Source organism: Zea mays, chromosome 1 (assembly GCF_902167145.1).
Source record: "Zea mays cultivar B73 chromosome 1, Zm-B73-REFERENCE-NAM-5.0, whole genome shotgun sequence".
Lineage (NCBI taxonomy): Eukaryota > Viridiplantae > Streptophyta > Magnoliopsida > Poales > Poaceae > Zea > Zea mays.
The window spans coordinates 72,498,853-72,509,589 of record NC_050096.1 but is presented as its reverse complement, the minus strand read 5'-3'; the positions used below and the strand labels follow the sequence as shown (position 1 = coordinate 72,509,589).

The following is a 10,737-nucleotide window of genomic DNA, read 5'->3' as shown; positions in this document are numbered from 1 at the left end:
GTCTGGCTGGTACAATTGTACTACCAGCTATCGCACGTTCACCTGCTTCCTGTACCGCGTCGTTGCTTCTGTAGCTGCCCACAACAGCCTACCCTACCTTGTCAGTGTCCAACGATGCAAACGATCGAGTAAAAAAAAAACCCCAACTCCGAGGATCCGTCCCGGCTCCTGCTGTAGTACTACAAACTACAAAGCCCTCCGGCCCCACACGCCAGCCATCTCCAAGCCCTCCGGCCCCCCGCCTCGCCTCGCATCGTACCGAGAATAAACCCAAATCCGCCCCGCGTCCGGCGTCCGCCTACCATTTCCCGGGTCACGAGTCCACGGCCTCCTCGCTCGCGGTCCCGCGCCATGGCCCGCGCCACCAACGCCCAGCACCACCACCGCCTCCGCCTCCTCCTCTGCCTCTCCCTCGCGGCCGCCGCGTGGGCGCACGGCGGAGGCGGGGACTCCGACGCCGACGCCGACGCCGACGCGGATGGGGGCGCCGCCGCCAGGCCGGACCTGCGCGCGCGGAGCCTGGTGGAGGCCAAGCTGTGGTGCCTGGCGGTGGTGTTCGTCGGCACGCTGCTGGGCGGGGTGTCCCCCTACTTCATGCGCTGGAACGAGGCGTTCCTCGCGCTGGGCACGCAGTTCGCGGGCGGCGTCTTCCTCGGCACGGCGCTCATGCACTTCCTCAGCGACGCAAACGAGACGTTTGGGGACCTGCTCCCCGACAGCGGGTACCCCTGGGCGTTCATGCTCGCCTGCGCCGGTTACGTCGTCACCATGCTCGCCGACGTCGCCATCTCCTACGTCGTCTCACGGTCACAGGGGCGCAGCACCGGCACCGCCGCTACCGGCGGTTCTGATGCAGGTCAGTAACAAGAGTCACGTGTCAGTACCGACTCCCGTTCGTTCTGTTCTGGCTTGTAACAGTTGGGGTTGGGCAGTTGGGCTGGGCGGTGTACTGATTACTGTGAATGCCGCCACAACGACTGGGGGATCCGGGGTTGGGTTGAATGCGCACACCACTTTTTCCTGTCGCCGGGTGGGTGCAACTAGCACGGGCTGCAAATTCAGATTGGTGGAGGTCTGTGTTAGTGTGTTCTTGCCTCTTGGGATAGATTTACTCTTTTCGTCGCGAACTACTAATCCTATATTGCTGTAGTAGTACACCACTGCCTAAGGTAAACCAACTGTTGCCAATGCTTTTGGTCTGGTTGCACGTTGCATTATCACGTACAAGGCGACTGAAAGTTCGGGTTCATTGCAGTTTGCAGTAATCCTGTTCTTGAGAGTTTTATTTTCCTTCAGCCAATCAACATGTAGCGAGATTGATTAATGGATCATTTAGTTAGAGTAGTGGATCGAAACCAAAAAAAAAAACTTTACGTGGAATCAGTCTTAATGGATCATTTAGTTAGAGTTTTATTTGTGACAAACTGGCAGTTCTGCGTGTAATCAGTCTATATGCTCAACTCTGAATAGTCAGTCATCAGGGGAAGTCTGTCTGTCCCTCTCTACAGCACTGTATTTCCATTGTCATATTTTCTCTGTATTAAAGCTTTAGGAAGCCTATTATACTTGTACGATTCATTTTCTCCTTTTGACACTTTCAATAGGGCTGGAGGAGGGCAAGATGAGAACCGCAAATGGCACGAGGTCTGAGCCCACACCAGCTGTAAGTTACTACAACCTGCTTCAGCTTCTGAATTCATTATTTGATCATGGCAATACCTGCTCTTGCAACAACCATATAGTACAGTCCACTCCCAATAAAAGACAGTTAAAAAGAACAGCACTAGCAGTATCTTACGGCCGGCCGGTCAGTGTACAGAATCTTATTTGTCACCATTACTTGTGCTTTGGCGTGCAGGATGCACACGGATCTGATCACTCGGCCGCATCCATTCTGCGCAACGCGAGCACGATCGGTGACAGCGTGCTGCTCATAGTAGCCCTTTGCTTCCACTCCGTCTTCGAGGGCATCGCCATCGGGATCGCCGGTAAGGCTAAGCCAGATAGAGATAGGGATATATGGATGCGTTGTTTTGTTCCCTTCCAACTTGCAGATGACGCGTAGAAATTCCTTTATGTGCATTCCGGGTCTACTCTTATCAGCAGATGTCGCCATCATGTCACGGGCTAAACTGACGAACTTAGCTTCGTCTGAGTACGGAGTAGAGGATTAGATGCCCAGCTTTAGGTATAAATGAGATGTTATGGCATGTAGGTATGACATATATACCTGCAAGTCTGAAGTCTCAACTGAACACCGGTTACGTTAGTTCTTAGCTCGATTCCAGTGACAGATGTCGTGGTCGTGACTAAGACCAAGTGGAATCTGAACCTGCTCTTTTTGTCAAAGCTGCACTAGTGTCTCGCTGTTCGGTCAGAGCGAAAGGAGCCTACAGACTCAGCACAGCCAGAATAATAGGCTGATCATTCATCATTCCAACCCTTCTTTGCTGACCTTTCCTGATATTTTTTTTCCGCGCAACGGTTCAGTCCAGTCGTTGCCATGCATACTTTTCTACTTGTTCTGATCTTAGGTTTAAATGTCTATCCGGACGCTCTGAAGTTCTTTCTCTTCCTGATATATGGCCTTCAAGTTCTCTTCGAATGCATACTTTTTTACTTGTTCCGAATGTCAAGATTACCATTTCACTTGAATTCTGAAGGCATTTCAAGTGCTATTCGTTAGCATTTCGGAACCCATTTTAATTAATCAATTTAAACGGAGAGGCTGAGTTTCTCGTAAACATAGCGTCTCCAATTCTTGGTCGAGGTTAACAGCTGCAGAGCATCGCTAAGCGCTAGCAGCTCTCTGAGACTCTGTCTGGCCTTATTACCTAACTACTACTAATTATCGAACCTGCAGAGACCAAGGCCGACGCATGGAAGGCGCTGTGGACCATAAGCCTGCACAAGATCTTCGCGGCCATCGCCATGGGCATCGCGCTGCTCCGGATGCTGCCCAACCGGCCCCTCCTCTCCTGCTTCGCCTACGCCTTCGCGTTCGCCATCTCCAGCCCCGTCGGCGTCGGCATCGGCATCATTATCGACGCCACCACGCAGGGCCGGGTGGCCGACTGGATCTTCGCCGTCTCCATGGGCCTCGCCACGGGCATCTTCGTCTACGTCTCCATCAACCACCTCCTCTCCAAAGGGTACCGGCCCCAGAGGCCCGTCGCCGTCGACACGCCGGTCGGTAGGTGGCTCGCCGTCGTGTTCGGCGTGGCTGTCATCGCCGTCGTCATGATATGGGACACCTGACCTGGTGAGAGACACGTAGGGCTGCATTGTTGGGAACTTCCGGGGGTTGCTTATTGCACGAGATCGAATATGGTGTAGCAGACTCTTTTTAGCATTTTTTTAGCTTATTACGATCGTACATGTGCGTTGCTATTGCAAAAAAATTATAACACGATAATTAAAGTTTAGATATGTATTCTATGAAAAAACATTTTTTTAGTGTGATGTGTGTAACATTCGGTTTGTAACCAATCATCATTATTATATTGTTAGCAAAATTGGCTACAAAGTTCGCCTCTCTTGATTTAGTGTACACGACTTTAGTGTTGTTCGTTGGTCCTGTTCCATCTATTCATCCCAAATAAAATATATTCATGATTTAGCATGCCATGTAAAGTAATAAATTGTAATAATTAGTAGGTCATGTAAAGTAATAAATTGTAATAATTAGTAGGGTGGGCAGTGTGTAAGGTAGCGTTTGGTTGAAGAGCCAAGTAGAATAGAACCGTTCTGTCCCAGTTTTGTTGTTGTTTGGTTACAAAGTAACTAGAACGGAATGACTCCAATTAGGGAATATTCTCCTCAGATCCGGAACCATTCCGCTCCAAAAAATCAATGGGACGGAGCCGCTCCGTTCCAATCCCGCTCTCACAGTCACGCTCCGTTCCGTTCACTCTGCAACCAAACAAAAAACAGAACCGCTCCGTTCCAGATTACCAAACACAGAACAGAGCGACTCCGTTCCTAGAATCAGGGATGGAACGGCTCCGTTCTACTTGGCTCTTCAACCAAACACTACCTAAATGGCACCCGGGTGCCTATATTCAGGGGGATGTTTGGTTAGAGGGACTAAAGATTAGTCTCTAGTTTTTAGTCCCTTTTTTGCCAAACACTAGGACTAAAATATGGACTAAAATGATTTAGTCTTTAGTCCTTCATATAGGTGCTAAAAGAGACTAAAAGCCCACATGAGTGTATTCCAAGGGCATTTAAGTATTTCGACAATGTATTTAATGACTTAAGAATCTATTTAGTCCCTATAACCAAACAAGTAGGGACTAAAGTTTAGTCCTAAGACTAATTGAAACCAAACATGGCCTCAATAAAAGATAGGCTTGCAATTCATATAACCTCGGCAATGACTGTTGGTACTTGCTTTTCTGGGCAAGTGAATCCAACGGGAGTAGGGGTGGGCGTTCGGGTTACCCGAAAATTTCGGGTCGGGTAATTCAGGTATTTAAAATTTCAGGTTTTGAGAATCGATACTCGAATTTACAACGGGTTTTACAATACCCGAAAATTCGGGTACCCGAATTTTCGGGTTCGAGTATTCCCGAACTACCCGAACTGTTGTGTTGGCTTCATAAAAACACATACACCCTATTAAACTAGTATAAAAATATAGTTTAAATAATGATATACATGGACATATAAAACACAAGCAATCTACAATCACAAGTTAAGCACACTTACACATAATTATAGATGTACAAATTAATAATTAAACATGACATTAGTACATGACACATGAAAGTTCGGGTAATTCGGGTATTTCAGGTACCCGATTGTGATACCCGAATTACCCGAAATAAATTCGGGTTTTGCAAGTTGTTACCCGAAATTCCCGAACAAAATTCGTGTTTCGGGTATTTCGGGTTCGGGTATTCTGGTTTCGGGTTACGGGTTTTTTGCCCAGCCCTAAACGGGAGAGTGGAGAGAGAGTGTTTGTAGAGTTCAACGGGGAATGGTTATATCTATGTTAATCTGGCCTCTCAAGGGCACTGTACGGGGGTATTTATAGGTACCCGAGTGTCCACTGTCCTCTGGTAGGGACGGTTATGCCCTCGGGTATCCGGACTATACCCAGAATATTCCCACAAGGGGAGGTTACAGACCGTCATTACAGAAAAGACTATTACAGACGAGGCCCGTAATACGCTTATCCGCGCGGGGCCCGTTACAGTGGGCCAAATCCCTCATGGGCCTCCGGGCGCGATGAGGACGTGGGACTAGCAGACTTCGTCGGAGCCTTGCCTCCGTCTTGCGACGGCTCGCTCGGGCGTGGCCTTCGTTGGTGCAGCGAGGCAACGAAGACATGGAGCGAAGGGCAGCGTCTTCGCCTTCGCCACAACATTTGCCCTCTGAGGGACCAGTTCGACTGAGTCATCTGGTGCCGAAGACGTCGCTAGATGGTGGAGACGCTGCCCTCGCTCGAAGTGGTCCCGCGGGGGTTTTTGAGGTGACCGTTAGGGATGGCAATGGGTACCCGAAACCCGAAACCCGATGGGTAAAAACCCTATTAGGGCACGGGTATGGCGGATTTTGATACCCATGGGTATTTTATTGGGTCATTTATTATGCCCATCGGGTATGGGGGGCGTGGGTATGTTCTCTGTTGCCCCATACCCGCTACCCGATGGGGAACCCGCTAATATATGACACGTGGGTCCGGATTTATATGTCTCATATAAAATGAATGCTATGTTTTATCCACGGTTTTGTAGAATAAATGCTATGTTTTGTGTGATTTGAAGGCATGATATTGCCATTTAATGTTGAATATTGTTGAACCTGTGATAAAATTATGTTGGGTTCGATACATTTGTTATGCTGGTACTTATTTTTGCGATTCAAATGATCATGTCTATCGTAATGTTAATGGGTATGGGTACCCGATGGGTACCCGCTACCCATGGTGGGTATGGGTATGGCGTAATTTTGTACCCATGATGGGTAGTGGGTATGGGTATGGGTCAATTTTTTCCTAGTGGGTATGGGTATGGCTCCTTGTGCCTAGTGGGTACCATACCCACTGCCATCCCTAGTGACCGTTGATGGACGTGGCACTGTTGGACTGCGTGTTTCCCGAAGCGCCGCGTCCTGTCTATAAAAGGCGGCGCAGCTGGGGCTGTTGCTTACCCTTGCGTGCGCTGGAAAACCCTAGCTTTTTCAAACCGCTCGCCCGCTCGCCTGCCCTCCTTTGTTCTTCTGCTTCGGAGATCTAGCCCGCGTCAAGTAGACCGCGTGCCACCGTCGACGGTACGTAGCAATGTCTTCCTCCTCATCTGCTGCGAGTGCGTCGTCGGCCGGTCCGTCGACCGAGGATACCCTGAGCGATTTGGCGGTGATGGAGTTACAGCCGGGCCACACGGTGGAGTTCGGCACCTCGAGGATTTCCTCAGTTTGCGTGCAGGAGATGCAGCAGTTGGGGTACTTTGGGGACGGTGTTGGGCGCGCCCCGGGCGCTGAGGAGATCCCGGAGCCTGAGGGCGAATTAGTTGTGTTCGAGGCGTTCTTCATTGCCGGCCTTCGCCTTCCGGCGCATCATTTTGTGGCAGAGGTCTTGCAGAGGTTCGAGGTCCAGGTCCACCAGTTGACACCTAACGCCGTGGTTGCCCTGGCGAAGTATGCCTGGGCGGTGACTTCGTACGGCGGTCAGCCGTCCGTAGAAGTCTTCGCCAAGAACTATTGTCTGCACTTGCAAAAAAGGAAAATTGGAAATAAGATTGCACAATTTGGATTGTGCACCTTCACGCCGAGGACCGGAAAGACTTCGGCAGAAGTCGTGGAAATAGTTCCTTGCGCTCGGAATAAATGGGGCAACTGGTGGGACTATTGGTTTTATGTTTTGGGAGGGGAAGTCGAAGACCTCCCAGGGCTCCCTACGACCGTCATGTGCTCCCACTGTTACGTGGCGTTCCCACCGTTTGAGGTGGCAGAGGACGATGAGGACGAAGGAGCCCTCCGGTGCGTTGCCCGCATGAGTAGTGGGCGTGATTTGGTTGAGGAATTCATCGGTTATGGAGTGTGGCCCTTGGCACATGGCTGAGTGCTTGGCGAAGTGTGCCCTCGCCAGATGCCTACTTTGGGCGGGCAGTTGGTGCGAAGTCCTACCTTCGCTTTGGATTTGCGCTGCCGGAACCCAGCCGCGTTCATGCGTGAAGTAGAGGACGGAGTCGTGAGGATTGTGGGGCGGTATGTGCTGAGGACGGAGGCTCTGCGGAGCTAGGATATTCATGGATCCAATGTTCGTTTGAACCGTGTCTTCGAGTTAAACCGTCTGTCATATGGCGATTACCCTAGAGATGATGCTTGTAGCATCCCAAAAATTCAAATCTTGAAAATTTCTCAAACTCGCTCTAAATTCAAAATGAATTTTAAATTTCATTTCAAAATGTTTGTTTGAGAGTTGATATCAACATAAAATATAGTGGTCTATATTTATCTCCAAAATCCTACTCAAATATCCTGCAAATATTTCCCCAGTGATCACCCTCAAATTCTTTCTAGAAATACTGCCCAAATATTTCCCCAGTGATCTCCTCGAGTTCTTTCCAGAAATATTGCCCAAATATTCCACCGATATATCTCCAAGTATTTTTCCCCTTGAGAAATACCTTCAGAATCATTTTTCAAGTCACTACAAATATTTTCTCCATAATTTTCCTCATGCTCATATGTATATGTATGCCTCCGGTGGCATACGGTGAGCTCTACAAGCTAATTACACTTATACAAGACAAATCCATGCTTATCTCCCACTAATCCTCGCATCCTCCCACTAATCCTCTCATCCTCCCCCTAATCCCCCACCTGGGCTATAAATAGAGGGGCAAGGGCCTCCTCTCAAGCCAGCCCAAGCCATTTCATGGAAACTTTCTCCCTCCCCCCACACGCCCACTCCACCTTCCACACAAGCACACACTAGCACAAGGATCGTTCGGTCGTTCTTCGATCGTTCGTCCACCTGTTCTTAGTTTGTTCGTTCGTTTGTCCTATCGTTCGATCGTTCGTCCGATCGTTCATGGTTCGTCCGTCCGTTCGTTCGTCCAAATAATCTTTGTTCAGCAGTTATGCTGCCAAAATTCCGATCCTTCGTTCGTTCGATCATTCGATCGTTCATCGTTCGTTCATACTTCCTATTCATCGTTCATCGTTCGTTCATAGTCCCTATTCATCGTTCGTCCAGATAATCTTTGTCCAGCCGTTATGCTGCCGAAATTTCGATCGTTTGTTCGTCCGATCATTCGATCATTCGTCCGTTCGTTCATAGTTCCTATTCACCATTCATCGTTCGTTCATACACTATTCACCATCACTATTCACTGTTACTATTTATCATCGTTGCTATTCACCACCGTTACTATTCACCAATTCTATTTGTCATTGTTACTATTCATCGTTGATACCTATAATTACTTTTTCGTCGTCACTATTCATCGTTGCTATTCATCAATCATCCGATCGCCCCAAATTTCAACTACTCATCCATCATGCTGTCCAGTCCACCTAAGACCTGCCAGACCAATATTCCAGTCATACGAACTCTGGTGATTGTGATTTTCCTTCCAGTGGGAACTTCCCATCCCAGGTTTCTCCAAGTTGAGCACGCTTAACTTTGAGATTCCTTCGAACCAGGCTTCCAAACTCAGATTCCAATAATTCTTGTTTCTAAATTCTTATCAAATTATTCCCTATCCAACCATGTCATCCCTTAAGCATGGTTCATATTCCAGAAAACTCCCAAAATACTCTTGTCCCATATTCTGCTTATAATTTCCCTATTCACACTAAGTCAGACGATTCATTCATCACTATTCTCACCAATAGTGAACTCTACTGTACTACACCACATACACCCAGCTACCCTCTCCCTCTCCACACACACTCAACACCCTCAGCCAAGGCAAACACCCCAACCACTCAGTTACTCCGCTCTGCCGGCTACGCGCATAGTGTCGCTTCGCCTCCAATCCACCCTCCTGGTAAGCACCTCCACTCCACCACCAGTAATATCACAACACCACATGACACAGATTCTGCTCAAGACTCTACCCATCCATATATCGCTATTCTGACCACTATACTAAATATTTATTGGTATACTTCCTGGTTGTATGTTTGCTTGTTCATGTTGCATAGTTACCGGAGTGTTCGTGCCGTCTCATGGAGGCTAGATCTGCAAGTCTACGCTAGGTGGTGGAGCCAGAAGCTAGTTCCGCGAGCTCCCCCCTTCGTCGGTTAAGCAACGACAAGCTCACTGGATCCCTTTGATGCATAAATTACCTATGATTTTTCAACCACAACCCTCAACCTGTTATTTTATGCATGATATGATTTTGAAACAAGTTATTATGGCCACCCAACCACTTGCCGTAATCAATCTTTATACTCCTTCACATATTTGTACAAATGATTTGAGAAAAGGTGTGAGTTTTCAAAAGAAAATGTTTTCCAAAATGGGTATGATGAAGGGTTGTCACCCTTATCACCTTTTGAACAGGATGATCAGGGACTCACTGGTTTAGGGGAGGGCCTCAGGTGTTGGCACAGCCGGGTTAGGTGTGAGCAGAAGGATTGTCCCCTCATATAAGGACCGGTTTGTCATCCTTCACTACCTGTACTCATGACAAGTACAACCAATTGAGACTGTATGGGTAGTCACTCAATCTGAACTCTTACGGTCCAAACCCCAGGGTTATGATGGCTGGGGAGCACCGGGAGGACAAGGAGGGGGAATGTTTTGTCCGGTTTGGACATGGCGGTGGTCTGACTCCTTCCGGTATAACCGTTAAGGTAAGGACGTGCGAGGAAAGAGAGAGATTCGGCATTCGGATCTCACGACGGTGAGATTGCAGAAACCGGACTAGTGGGTGAAGTGTACCCCTCCGCGCACAGTTCAAACCTATTCGAATAGTCCGTGTCCACTAGAATGGACGAGTCTGGTGTGGTATGACAATTAGTGTTTTGTTTTCAAAAAATGCTTTTGAAAAGTGGTTTTAAAAGGTCCAGCGGTTGAGCCGTGAGCAATGGTGGACGGGAAGTCCAGTAGTTGTTTTTGAAAATGAAAACCCAGTGGGAAACTGCTGAGATACCTGGATGGTTTAGTCCTAGGGATTTTGTTCTAATATTGAAAAACTTCCTGCTCCTTTGGGAGAGGATGCGCTTTGAAAAATACAAAATGTTTTACAAAATAACCCTGCATCAAATATTGCTCTTTCTGCAAAATATCCTGAGCTCCACATACTCCATGCATTATATCTGATTTCCCCATTTCGTGGGTGAAGGTGGGCTGCTGAGTACGTTTGTACTCACCCTTGCTTATTTGTTGTTTTTTAGAGGAGATCGTTGATCGAGTAAGAGTTACACCTATTCCCAACCTTCCCTGTGGCTGTTGGACCACTGATTTGCTTCGCTGCGTATATCGGGCTGCTTCAGCCCCACTCTGATGATATGTCCTGAGTTGTGGACCAACTCTTAAAGTTGATCGCCACCTTTATAGGTTTGTCTCGTTTAAGAAGATCTAGAATCATCTGTTGTATAAATGTGTTTACTAGCCTCCTGGGACTAGTAATTGTATCACATTTGAGTCCCAGAGGATTGGGGCGCTTCAACGCTGCTATTGCTGTTGATTGCTGGGGGGAAAAAGCCAGCGGCTGCGACTGAGGAAGGCCCTTCGCGGGAAGCTGTGCCGACCACTAAGAAGAGAAAACTAGGTAC

General features: G+C 48.2%; 1 protein-coding gene across 1 annotated transcript; it reads left to right on the top strand.

The window, feature by feature from the left end:
• Positions 1-210: 210 nt before the first annotated feature.
• LOC103643118 (zinc transporter 2) lies at positions 211-3,536 on the top strand. Its single transcript, XM_020546406.3, has 4 exons — positions 211-856; positions 1,605-1,663; positions 1,859-1,988; positions 2,864-3,536. Exons 1-4 carry the CDS (start codon positions 352-354, stop codon positions 3,256-3,258), a joined length of 1,089 nt encoding a protein of 362 aa, XP_020401995.1. The 5' UTR covers positions 211-351; the 3' UTR covers positions 3,259-3,536.
• Positions 3,537-10,737: the final 7,201 nt, after the last annotated feature.